The following is a 13,468-nucleotide window of genomic DNA, read 5'->3' on the forward strand; positions in this document are numbered from 1 at the left end:
GAAGTAATACGAAGCAAGTCCTCAATCGTAGTACCCAGCTTGTAAATGCAGAACTTAGGTTTGAGCTTTCTAGCTTTCCCATTCACTCATGCATTCAACATACACACACATGTATGTATCTATGCATAGATACATACTGCAAAACCGACTTGCTGTGGGCCAGCTATCGTCCCAGAATTAGAGGTAACAGCCCTGAACCAGCTCAGTTCCTTGTCCTCAGAGACTCTTTGTTCTAGAGGGGAAAGAAACAGTTGGCAGACAGTCACATGCAGTGAAGCTTGGCAGCGATGTCCTCTGAAGAGTCATAAAGCTGAGGACAAGAAGGGAGACTGAGGAAGGGAGGTGCAGGGTGCATTAATTAATGTGATTCTGGAGGCTTCCCTGAAGGAAGAGTGTTAAGCAGGAACCTACAGAAGTAAGGACTGGAGGGGAGAGTGGCTCCAGCAGGGAGGACAGAGGGCACCAGCGCAGAGGCCGAGTGGAGGACAGCCATGTCCCGTGCTCGGAGCTTGGTGGGGGCGAGTGGCACTCTGAGCAGGGAGTTGGAGACAAAACCAGCTGCCAGATTGTATGGGAATTTGTTTTCATAGGGCAGATACGTGAGTTTTACTCTGAAAACACAGTTGGCAGTCCATTGAGTTTTTTTTTAAGTAGTAAAACTCTTGTTCTCTAATTCATCAGAAGTACACAGTTGGTTCCTTTTTATTTTAACAGGGACTAACATTTTCTTGCCCGTTAGCACAGATAGAAAAAGCGTCTTCATTATTTGTTTGTGTCTTGGGCTACACCAAGCAGTGGTTGGGACAAGCACCCTGCCTACAGTGCTCTTACTCTTGCCCCAGATAAGGCATCTGTATAGGCACTAGCTCATTGAATCCTTAGGACCTGTGATATGGCAGAGACTGTTTTTTAAAAATTTTTTTTATTAGTGAATCACCATGAGTTACAGTTACAAACTTGTGAACTTTCATGTTTGCATTTTGTTTATATCCCTCCACCAGTGCCCAATCCCCTCCACCAATGTTCCCAGTATCCCTCCCACCCTCCCACCCTATCCCCCCCACCCCTCCCCACCCCGCCTCGGTGGCAGGGCATTTCCCCTTGTTCTCTCTCTCTCCTTTTGGGTGTTGTGGTTTGCAACAGAGGCACTGTGTGGCCATCGTATTTGGTCTATATTCTATTTTCAGAGTGCATCTCCCATCCCTTGTGGGTCCTCAAACCACACTTTACCTGGTGTTCCCTTCTCTATGCGAGCTGTCTCTTCCTCCAGCATGTGGGGCCAGCTTCCAAGCCTTGGAGCCAACCTCCTGGTACTTATCTCCACTATTCTTGGCTGTTAGTCTCCTATTCTGGAGCAATAGCACAGTGGTTGGGCGTTCGCCTTTCATGTGGCCGACCCGTGTTTGATTCCTCCGCCCCTCTCGGAGAGCCTGGCAAGCTACCTAGAGTATGGATCCCGCACGGCAGAGCCTCGCAAGCTACCCGTGCATATTGGATATGCCAAAAACAGTAACAGTAAGTCTCTCAATGAGAGACATTACTGGTGCCCGCTCGAGTAAATCGATGAGCAACGGGATGACAGTGACAGTGATTCCACAGATGAGTGCAATCTTTCTATGTCTGTTGGCAGAGACTATTCTGATCCCCATATCATAGTTGGAGTGATTGAGGCACACAGGCTAAGTAGTGTGTACACGATTTCATGGCTAGCAGTAGCTCAGCTGGACTTTAACTTGGTCTTAAGAAAGGTTAGATAGGGACTTCAGGGATAGTGCAGGAGTTAGGGTGCATGCCTTACATGCTCCTGGCCCCCAGATTGACTCCCCAGCACCACCTGCCCTGCCCTTCCCCTCCCCAGCATCTCCAGGTGTGGCCCTAGAGATCCTGAGAAGCAAAGGTGTGACTTGGTGGCCCAAGTCCAGACACTTGCGACCTTCTGAAGGATCCGAACTGGTCCTTTTGCGCTCTTTGTCAGTGCTGATATTATACACCTCACACTAGTCACGTGCTTGAGTGTCTCTTGCTCTTTATTGCCTCTTTGCACTGCCTTCCTCCAACAAAACCACTCACATTCCTTCCAGTTCAGTGTATTTCTAAATATTTAGAATGCCCTTTGGGGCCCTGCAGAACGAACCTGGCTGCCTACCGGCTCACCCAGCTCACCTTCCTGTCTCTCAGTATCTGACAGCTTCCCTGCAGCCCGCTTGCTCTCAGTTTCATTCTTTCTTCATTTAAATCTGTTAAATCTGCCTCTAGCTTTGCTCACTTCATTCTCTCTGCTGGAATGTCGCATTCTCCTGCCTTCTCCCTTGGCTCAAGCCTTGACCCTCCCCCTTTTTAATTTTCTTTTAATTCTTTTCCTAATATTCCAGACTGTTTTGTCAATGTCACCCAGTGACTTGACCCTTAGGTTAATAAACAGTTTGGTACTACCTCCCTAACTGAATGGCCATCCCTTAAAAATGACCATTCAGTCAGCAAAGTATGATCAAAAAGACTAGAGACAGCCAGTGTTGGTGGAGATGTGATGGAAAAGGAACTCTCGTTCACTGCTGGTGGGAATGTTGTCTGGGTTCTGCCCCTCCAGGAAGAAGTGTGGAGATTCTCCCAGAAAAATAAAAATAGAGCCCCCATATGAACCAGCAATTCTGCTTGGCAGTTCTACTTGGCATCTACAACCCCTCCTCCCGGACAAAAACATTAATTTGAAAAGATGTGTGCACACCAGTTTTCACCACAGTTCTTAATACAATAGCCAGGATAAGGAAACCACCCAGCTGTTTAACAGCAGATGAATGGATAAAGAAGCCGTGGCACATAGACACAATGCTGTTATAAGAAGGTGAAATCTTGCAGTTCACTGCAATGTGGATGCAATTGAAAGGTGTCGGTACCACGTTACTTTTAAGTCATAGGAAAAAGAACAAATATTGGATGACCTCCTTTATTTGTGAGACATCGAGAGATGGAACAAGGGAGTAGACAGTGTAGAATCGTTGGTCTGGGATCATAAATTTGGATTACCAAGAAAGGGTTGGGGAAGAAGAAAGAAGTGAAATAGCAGTGACATCGGGACACTAGTGGTGGTAGTGGTGGTGGGGTAGTTTTGTATATTTAACACTATAGTAATTATGTTACCTAAGTTATAGCAAATTAATTTTAAAAAGCAATCGTATCTTCTGCTTCTCGATACCCATAGACAGACAGATGTACTTCCTAGATATAGCATGTTAATCAGCTAATTTGTACTTGGTTATTTGTAAGGCTTTGAAGAAGAATTTGGTTAAAATGTGTGAAAGGTTATGGTCATATGACAATATCTGTTACCATCCGTTTTGTGTGTGTGTGTATGTATATATATAGGAAAATCATGGCCTTTTCCCCCAATTCTGTTAGTACTGGTTATTATTAATTGTAGGGGCAATCCTGACTGCTCTATTTTTGCTAAAAAGAAAACTTTTGGAGCCTTAGTGTATTCTCCTTTACTTACATTTGTTTCTCTGGCATTAAACAAGTGCATTTGGGTTTGAGAGGCTGTATTTTTTTTCTTGCCACTTCTAACTAGTCCAGATGGTTATGCAATTCACAGATTCAAATGTGTCCAGATCATGAAAATCCAAAGGCCTCCGTGTTTGGGTAGAGTCCATATGTTTAGGCATCGTTGTGCCTTGTGTGGGTCCACAGAGCTTGTTGAAATATCTCACAGTGGAACTTTCATTTCCTACTCATTTCAATTTAGGACATTCCTGTCCTTACTTCCCATGATGAGGGTAGAAGAAGGAGTGGGTGGCCACTTCCCAAATTACTACATTTTCGTGTAAGTGAGGAAGTTGAGAGAGACATAAATAATTGAACTGACTCTGTTGCATTAAAACAAATCATGCCACATCAATATTACAGTAAGATCATTCATTCTCAGATGTATGAAAAGGATTATTTATTTATTTTTTGAAAAAGTGGACCTGGTTAGTCTACAAGGAGACTGGCCAAGTTGTTTTCAAACATGAGTGAGCTTTGGAATTCTTAAAAGTTTGCCTGAAGTTATGTTATGAACTTAGACCCCACTGCTTAGAGATTCCGACATGGTAGATCTAGGATAAAGATCAGGATTCCCAATAAGAATTTGTTTTTTTGTAAACCTTGGTACCACACTTTGATAATCTCTGACCTAGGGTATAAAGAAAAAATCAGCATCAAAAAGAATACTTTATACTAGAAAAATTAACAGTCCAATTTAATCCTTCAGTTCTTGTTCCATTAATGTTAGGTTTTTGACTTTATCTTCTCTCAGCTCTTTGCATGTAACCAGAATCTGTGTTCATCATAGTGTTTTCAACAGCTTAAGGTGCCCATCCCTTACACCCAGCCCCACCCTGGTACACTGCTTTTTCTCTTTTCTATAAAAGAGATCATTCAATTCTAGAACAAAGCACTTTTGCAGGTTGTTTTCCCAGAATTTACAGCATTAATTTTAGTAGGATATATAATACTTCCTGTTACCAAGTTTTCTCCATTGGGGTGGTCTGGAGAAACAGTGGTGATAGTTTATTTGTTCAGTTTTTCATTTTTGCTTGAGTTTTAAGTGCGTATACTGTATCCTGCTTGGCTTGGAGAACAATTCTGCTACCATCATTTCACATCAAAAAAATCAATTACTTTGTCCATTCTGTAGAGGCTTATTGAACACCTATTATTTATCACTCTCCTTGGCACTGAAACGTCAGTGTAAACAATGGGCAGCATATTCGTGTCTTCATTAAATTTGCATTTTGGTGGAAGGAGAAATACATTAACTATGTTAGGTTGAAAGGTAATATGGGGGAAAAGTATGGTAGAAATGAGATGAAACCATGCTGGCAAGAAAGACTGTTTTTTAAAAAAAAAATGTATAGAGGGCACTCAGATGTGAGAGAAGAGAATGAAAGAAGAGGTAAAGAAGACCTGTGGAGAAATCTGGAGGAACCACAGGTGGGCAGAGGAACAGCCAATCCAGAACATTCTATCAAGGGAATGGGTGTGGGGTATTGAAGGCCTAGAAAGGAGGGCTGTGAGGTGAGAGTAGCAGGAGAAGGAAGATCATTAGCCAGTATTCTGGGATGAGAGGAGGCTGTTGTAATGACTTGGGTTTCTTCCCTGAGCGAGGTAGAAGACATAGAAAGTTGTGAACAGAGAAATGAAGTGATGTGACAGATTTTTTTAATTAATTAAAAAAAAATTTATTAGAGAATCACCGTGATGTACAGTTACAAACTTACGAACTTTTGTGTTTGCATTTCACTCATACAGTGATTGTTTACCCATCCCTCCACCAGTGCCCATTCACCTCCACCAATGTTCCCAGTATACCTCCCACACCCCCACCCCATACCCCACCACCCCACCCTGCCTCTGCAGCAGGGCATTCCCTTTTGTTCTCTCTCCTTTTGGGTGTTGTAGTTTGCAATAGAGGTATTGAGTGGCCTTCAGGTTCGGTCTATAGTCTACTTTCAGCTCGCATCTTTCAACCCGAGTGGGTCCTCCCAACATCCTCTACTAGGTATTCCCTTCTCTGTCTGAGCTGTGAGGACAGTTTCCAGGCTATGGGGCAGACCTCCTGACCCTTATCTCTACAACTCTTGGGTGTTTAGTCTCCCACTCTGACAGATTATTTTTAAAGGGTCTCTGACTCTTAGCTGAACAAGAGACTGGTCGGGGACTGGGAGAGCCAACAGATCTTAATGGGAGTCTCTGGCAGTGCTCCAGGAAGGAGTGGAGGGCCGGGTGAATTCAGGGGAGATGGTGGCCAGCGGTCAGTTTGAGGGTCTGTTTGGAAGATGAGCCTTTTGATTCCCTTGACAATTTGCAGAACAAAGGGGGAAAGAGAGTATGTGAATTCAAGGAGAATTGTGGGCCTGAGTCACCAGAACTGACTGAGTCATTACCCCATCGCAGAAGATGGGGAAGGCTGTGAGGCGGGGAGCAAGTTTGCCGAGGCCGATGAGGATGTATGTTAAAAATGCATGTTGAGGGGCTGGAGCAATAGTACAGCGGGTAGGGTGTTTGCCTTGCATGCGGCCGACCCGGGTTCGATTCCCAGCATCCCATATGGTCCCCCGAGCACCGCCAGGAGTGATTCCTGAGTGCATGAGTCAGGAGTAACCCCTGTGCATCGCCGGGTGTGACCCAAAAACCAAAAAAAAATTAAAAATGCATGTTGATGATCCGTGGAACAGGAGTCAGTAGTTGGATATATGAATTTGGTGCCTAGGAGAAAATTATCTAGAGGATTTTAGCATGTGGAAAGGCAAAGTATGTTTTTAGAAAATATACTTTAAAATAAATCTTCCTACATATTTGGACCTGTTAATTAGTGTACACGGGCTGGGGTGATAGCACAGTGGGTAGGGCGTTTGCCTGGCATGCGGCTGACCCGGGTTCAGTTCCTCCGCCCCTATTGGAGAGCCAGGCAAGCTACTGAGAGTATCTCACCCACATGGCAGAGCCTGGAAAGCTATCTATGGCGTATTCAATATGCCAAATACAGTAACAACACGTCTCACAATGGAGACATTACTGGTGCCTGCTCGAGCAAATTGATGAGCAACAGGATGACAGTGATACAGTGATACAATTAGTGTACATATGAATGAGTATATGTTAGTGTGGGCATAAAATTTCTTAATAATATAATAACTGGCAGAATCATGCACACATGTGAATATATATATCAGTATACACGCATATGTTTATATATGTTCCCTTTGTGTGTATATTGTGTCATTCTTCTATGAATTTCATAATCCATTATTTACAGCTTTTGTTTCTAAGCTCCTATTGAAGCCCTTATCTTTGGTATGGACTATCTTTATTCACTGAGTCAGTATTTGCTTCCCAATGTACTGCTCTAGATTCACCTCCTGATAGTCTTATTCACCCCCGCATAGTATTATTGTCTTTTGTCATATCATCCTTTTGTTCACTCTTTGGGGCTTTATATCCAGCAGTGGGTTACCACACAGAAAATGGTTGAAACTTGCTTATCTCTGGTAAGTTATTTGCCATGGGGTAGTAAACCAGAACCTTCTAGAGAACATGAAGTTTACAAGACCATCTTCTACATTGCGTGACTGTGGTTGGCACACTTGATCCACGATAGCACAGTTCATTTGTGTAAGCGAGTTGACAGATGTCCTTACTGAGGCATCACATTGGATGGTGTCTGCTAACAAATCCAATGGGAAAGGAAAAAAGAGAATTTGAAGGATTATCTTTTTTTATGGATTAAATTTGTACCCGTTAGCTGTTTGATACTTTGTAGTTAATGCTGCCTTATTAGAAGACTATACAGTTCTTTAATGGATGTCAAAATAGTTTCAGTGAAAATGATGTTGTGTAGAGTCTTCAGCATGAAAGTTTTCATCTTGTGATTTCAAATGGATTTTTGTCTGTGCCGCTCCACTTTCTTCCAAGTCATTGCGGGGTGAGCTAGATGTTACCCTCTCCATTAATTGACTTTGGCATTTCATGCGGTTAGACAGGCTATGAACATGAGGGTCTTTAATATATTTTTTTTAATTCTGCAATGCTCCTTTTTAATTGATGTCCTTCATAAATTGTATTTGCTGAAGCTGTAATTACTCATTAAGCAGCAAAAGCAAATCTCCCTCCAAGTACAATGAAGATGTTCTTTTGTGAAATTATTAAGTTACCGAAGTTCCACATGCAGAGTAATTTAGTTCTGATTTATAATGATATCTTTGGGGATTCTATCTTTGGGGATCACATCTATTAGAGCCTATCAAAGTGGAAAGGACCAGTCATCACCACTGGATCTCCTGAATGGGGTGGCCATTTTGTACACATACGCTCTTTAAAACTGTTGGAATTAGCCTGTGTCTTTGCTTTACCTGTTGTGAGTGTAGTTTATTTGAAATATTTTTGTTTTGATTTTTTTTGGGGGGCCACATCTGACTATGCTCAGGACTTGCTTCTAAACCTGCATGCAGGGTTCACTCCGTTCACTTGGGAGAACATATGGTATTATGTTTTATACCATACCAAGGAACTGAACTTGGGTTGACTGTGTGCGAGGCAGGCCCCAAATCTGCTCTACTATGACTTTGACCCCTGAAATTTATTTATTTATTTATTCATTTTTTGCTTTTAGGGTCACACCCGACGTTGCACAGGGGTTACTCCTGGCTCATGCACTCAGGAAACACTCCTGGCAGTGCTCAGGGGACCATATGGGATGCTGGGAGTCGAACCCGGGTTGGCTGTGTGCAAGGCAAATGCCCTACCCTCTGTGCTGTCACTGCAGCCCCTGAAATATTTTGTTCTGACTTGAAATAACATCTAGGAAAAACCTCTGTGATTGGAGTAGGGAGTCTTGAAGGGAGAGCAATGGAAAACAACTATGTAATAAGTTTGGAAATGGACCAGATTAATTAAGGTGACTTATGAGTGCATGATTTAAAAATTTTCTACTTAGTTACCTAACAAAATGCATACACCTTATCAGAGTACAACATAAAGATACTTATTTTTGTAAGACAATGGAGAGAAAATAAAACTGTCAGTATAGGTGAAAAGAAAATAAACTTCCCCGAGTCTATTCCCATGAGATGTGGTAGAGGAAACACAAGGAAGTGCTCCACAGCTAGAGAGGGGAAGTGTGGTGGGAAAAGGCGGAGTTGATACATCAGAGAAGGCAGTGGGCTTTCTCGGCTTACCCAAATTTCCTGGATATGTGCGCACCTTTGCTTGAGGAATCTTTTAATTCTACTTGGGCATTTCAAAATACCTCCTGAGAAATTCTGTCACTGAGAAAGATTAAAAAAAAAAAAAGAGGGGCCGGAGCGATAGCACAGCGGGTAGGGTGTTTGCCTTGCACACGGCCGACCCGGGTTCGATCCCCGGCATCCCATATGGTCCCCCAAGCACCGCCAGGAGTAGTTCCTGAGTACAAAGCCAGGAGTAACCCCTGAGCATTGCTGGGTGTGACCCAAAAAGCAAAAAAAAAAAAAAAAAAGAAATTTCTAAACTGATCACTGAATGAAAGTTCCAAGCTCCTGTGGATGTTGGAACATTGGTGAAAGGGGAGACATAGCCCCCTGCCTTGGACTGGCAGCCCTTGTGCTTACATGCTAGAAGCCTTCATCTTTTAATCTATAAAATAGGAATAATAACTATAGTTATCTAAATGGTTGTTGAGAAAATAAATTGCATTTGGAGAAGTTTAATGAAATTATGTGTACAGGGCTTCACTGGGTTGAACGTAAACTAATAATTATTGTTGTGTAAAAAAGTAGCACTGCACTGTAGCACTGTCATCCCGTTGCTCATCGATTTGCTCGAGCGGGCATCAGTAACATCTCCATTGTGAGACTTGTTACTGTTTTTGGCATATTGAATGTGCCACGGGTAGCTTGGCAGGCTCTGCCGTGCAGGTGGGATATTCTCGGTATCTTGCTGGGCTCTCTGAGAGGGACAGAGGAATCAAACCCGGGTCGGCCATGTGCAAGGCAAACATCCTACCTACTGTGCTATTGCTCTAGTCCATGTAAAAAGTCCTATAAAATTATTTCAATTAGGATCCATCATTATAAGACATGGAAATGAAAATATCATCTACCTTTTCCCCAGTATTTCCCTTCAACAAACATCAGAGTACTTATGACAGGCTAGGCAGTGTTAATTCCCAGGGGAAACAGCAGCACGCATAGCTAAGGCCCCTTCCCATGAATCTAGAGATTTTTCCCCTCATACAATGTGTTTACTGATGTCTTTGTCTCTTAGAGTATAAAGTAAGTTTAATGGTATGTAATTCAGTTAGAGTTAATTGTTCTGAGGTCATTATATCAGAGACCTGCCCCAAAGGATTACTTTCTCTGTCAAAGTCAGATCTGTTCTTACACACACACACACACACACACACACACACACACACACACACACACACAAATAAAACAGAGCAGGATTCACAGGTCACATTTTAAAATAAAATTAAGCTAACACTGTTAGCTGAGATCAGTCACATGGAAAGTGCCTCCCCTTTTCACCCCGTTTCTGTTAGGGCCAGATTGAGCAAATGCAAAGGCACAACACTTCCTTCCCCGCAGTGTTCAGAGAACAGAGCAGACTGTGGTACTATAAGTATGTTCTGAAGAGCGCCTTAGCTATACTTACACTAAAACAGGAAAAGGCGGTTGATTTGAAAGTCATCAGTAGCTGTCTAAAAATGCAGGCGTCCCATAAAAAAGCCCTAACCCGCTCTAACCCCGGGGTCCAACCTCGTGTGGGAAAACAAGACTGTTGCCTGCAACAAGTGAAGATGGGGCCATCTTTGTCAAGGAGATGTTTTACCTCCAAGCGAATGGAAACCTTTGCTTCTATTTGAAATGATTTATAATGGTTCCCGCCTGATCGCCAAGTGTCTCCAAATTAAAAGCCATTAATTAAGGCCTTATATAGATACCAAAGATAGGCAAGGAGTGCTTTGTAATTCCAGCTCAGTACTTCAGGTGAGAGCTTTTCAAATTACGTGGACCACTGAAGCCACCTGCCTGAGTAAACGCAGCACGGCCGGCGCGGCCCATCAGCGCACCGCGGCGCCAGCCTGGTTACTGATTTTTCTCATTTCTCCAGGGCAAATACTAATTAATGGATACAATTCACAGCTGATTAGCTGTAGTTTCTTCAGTAATTACATTCGCATACTAACTGTTCAGAAGAGGATTTCTAACCCAGTTCTTATTTCACTCTAAGCTTAATTTGTTTTTTGAATTGTTTAGGCCCTTAGTTTAATAGCCATTTTATTTTTCTTTGTTGTTTTAGGTGCTATTAGATAATAAGTGAGTTTAATCTTAAAAAAAAAAAAACCTCTCTGATAATGAGCCGTTTGCCTTAAATGGATTTCTAATTCCCCAACAAAACCTACATTTAAATAACGTTAAAGTTCTGATACAGGCTGTCAGGCGGTACAGGAAGCCAGGATTGGTGCATGAAATACACTTTGTGGGGCTGGTCCTCCTAAGGATGCCAAAAGAACCTTGGGAAGGGAGGCTTAAGATTTCTACCAGCATCAAAAATATCTTGAGACAGATCCCTACATTTCTTGCATAAATCTTATAGCGAATTGGCTACATAGCCATGTGTATCTTTGTCCACCTGTTCACACGTAGCTTTTAACTCTTTTTTTTTTTTTTTGCTTTTTGGGTCACACCTGGCGATGCACAAGGGTCACTCCTGGCTCTGCACTCAGGAATTACCCCTGGTGGTGCTCAGGGGACCATATGGGATGCTGGGAATCGAACCCGGGTCGGCCGCGTGCAAGGCAGACGCCCTACCCGCTGTGCTATCACTCCAGCCCCTCACACGTAGCTTTTAAAGTCTTTTGTAGTAAATGACTTTAGAGGGATATGGTAGACTTAAAAAAAAAAGAGTGGCGTGTGTTTAATTTTCACAGTGCGATGCCTTCGGAGATGTATGTATTCCTAAAACCACATGTTTTTGACATCTCCTGCCATCAGAGAAGCAAGATAAAGACCGTTCTTATGCGCTAACAGACACATCTTTTTCAGAAATGTCTCCATACAGACATTCACCCAAAGAATCTGAGTGCTCCCTGAGAGCTTTGCTGAAAGCTCATGGCAAGAGTGTGTTGATATGTCGTTTTCCCGAGTGGAATTTTGCATCTGTGGACCATCAACGGCTCTTCGCAGCCAGTAGAGTCCTTCATATAAATCCCGTTTAGTTCTGGATGCCTGACATGATAATGTATGTAGTGTGTCAATCCTGCATCTGTGCACACATTCTGTAGGTTAGAGCTGGGGATTGAGAGCCTCAGAAATTAGTGTTGCTGGTTTTATTGAGAGGATTATATGGGTCTCTCATAGCTTTGCCTGTGTTTGTATAATATTTATTTCTCCTTTTCTTCAACTATCTCTGTTCCTCCTTGAGAAATGGACCTTTTGCTTAATTATAATCATGAACCTTTTATTAGAGAATGGATGTATGCATGTCACCCTCTGCAAGCCAAATCTGTGTGTTATTTGAAACATTAAAGGTAGGAAATAATACACTTTGTGAAAATACAGGCATCTTTTACTATTTTAAAATCTTGAAAAAAATACAACTCCAGATAATTATGCTCACAGAGCCCATCCACGTTGCCAGACTGATAACAGAATGTTTAAAGCAACAAAATGTGCCTACTTAGACCATCTGAACCTGAAATACATTTCTGCCAAATTCCAAGTTTTACATTTTGATAACAGGTCTCTAGAAGTAAAGAGCTTATGTCTGAAATGCTGATACAGTCTTATTTGTGATGGTATGAATGGGCCATTGTGTTTGGGAATTAAATAAAAATTGCTGTGTTCATAGGATCCCACTTATTTTTAAACCTCTTTGCACTTAATGTTACATTGAGAGATTAAATAATACTGTTTTCAACAGCTCTGATGGATATAGATAGTGTGTGTTAAGCTCTGTTTGGAGATTTAAAAAAAAATTTCTTAGTCCTATTATCTATTTATATTCATGCCACACCCTGTTACTAGAAAATAGAATTTGAGTCCTGGGAATTGAATTCTGTGCTCCTTAATTCACATTTTAACCTGCCCACACTGTTACACCTGCTCTTGAAAAAGTCAGCTATGAAATCTCAACATGCTTTAAAAATGTGTCAAGGTGATTTTCTTAGAACCTCTTTTCTTTCCAACCCCTGACAAATGCCAGTTCGATAAAGAACAGCCACTAGTGACCAGTTGGTCAAATGTTTGTAATCATCACCCTTCACTATTAGTCTTAAAGAGAAACAATGCTATTTTCTAGAATTATTGAGTTAGTGTAACTCTGTGCTTTATTTTCTGAGGAAACTGGTCGACAATACAGAGCTTGGTGCTTTAAAACCTCTGTCACAGCTCACTTTTGGTCTGAGTAAAACCACCCTTTTATCTCCTAACACCAGCATCCTTTCCAAATCCCATCAGAGTATTAAGTAAGCCACCAGAATTCTTTATTATGCTGCATATTAACATCAAACATTCTATTTTCTTTCAGTTTGGAAATAACAATAACTACATGAACATGGCCGAGGCAAACAACGCTTTCTTTGCCGCCAGTGAGGTGGGTGTCTGTCTTAATGTGTGTTCTTGTTTTGTGTGTTGTTTAGATCATTTGAAAGACTCCAAATGGAAAGCAAAGCATCAAATTTATCTCTCTTTTACGTGGCATAAGGTAATGAGTTTGGAGGATACATATGAAGAGACTATTGGGAAAGATAACCTGAAAAATGTTCATCACTTGTCTATACGCTCTTACTAACATTGGTAATCTAACCAGATTGCTTGGTGAAAAAAATATATGCAAGCAAAAATTAATATATGGGAGCATATGACTTCTGTTATTGGAAACTGGACAGGGAAGAGGTTTGAAAACTAAAATGGAGGTAAATTTTATTTATTTATTTTTAAAAGAATTCACA

At 41.9% G+C, this 13,468-nt stretch overlaps 1 protein-coding gene across 2 annotated transcripts in view; it reads left to right on the top strand.

Annotated features, from left to right (window-relative positions):
- Positions 1–13,468, top strand: part of TOX3 (TOX high mobility group box family member 3) — a 117,407-nt gene that overhangs the window by 70,392 nt on the left and 33,547 nt on the right. For both annotated transcript variants that reach the window (XM_055145482.1, XM_004600668.3), the window contains exon 2: positions 13,045–13,110. In XM_055145482.1, coding sequence (XP_055001457.1) covers positions 13,045–13,110 — 66 coding nt within the window. The remainder of the gene's footprint in view (positions 1–13,044; positions 13,111–13,468) is intronic.

The sequence above is a fragment of the Sorex araneus genome, chromosome 8, assembly GCF_027595985.1.
Source record: "Sorex araneus isolate mSorAra2 chromosome 8, mSorAra2.pri, whole genome shotgun sequence".
NCBI lineage: Eukaryota > Metazoa > Chordata > Mammalia > Eulipotyphla > Soricidae > Sorex > Sorex araneus.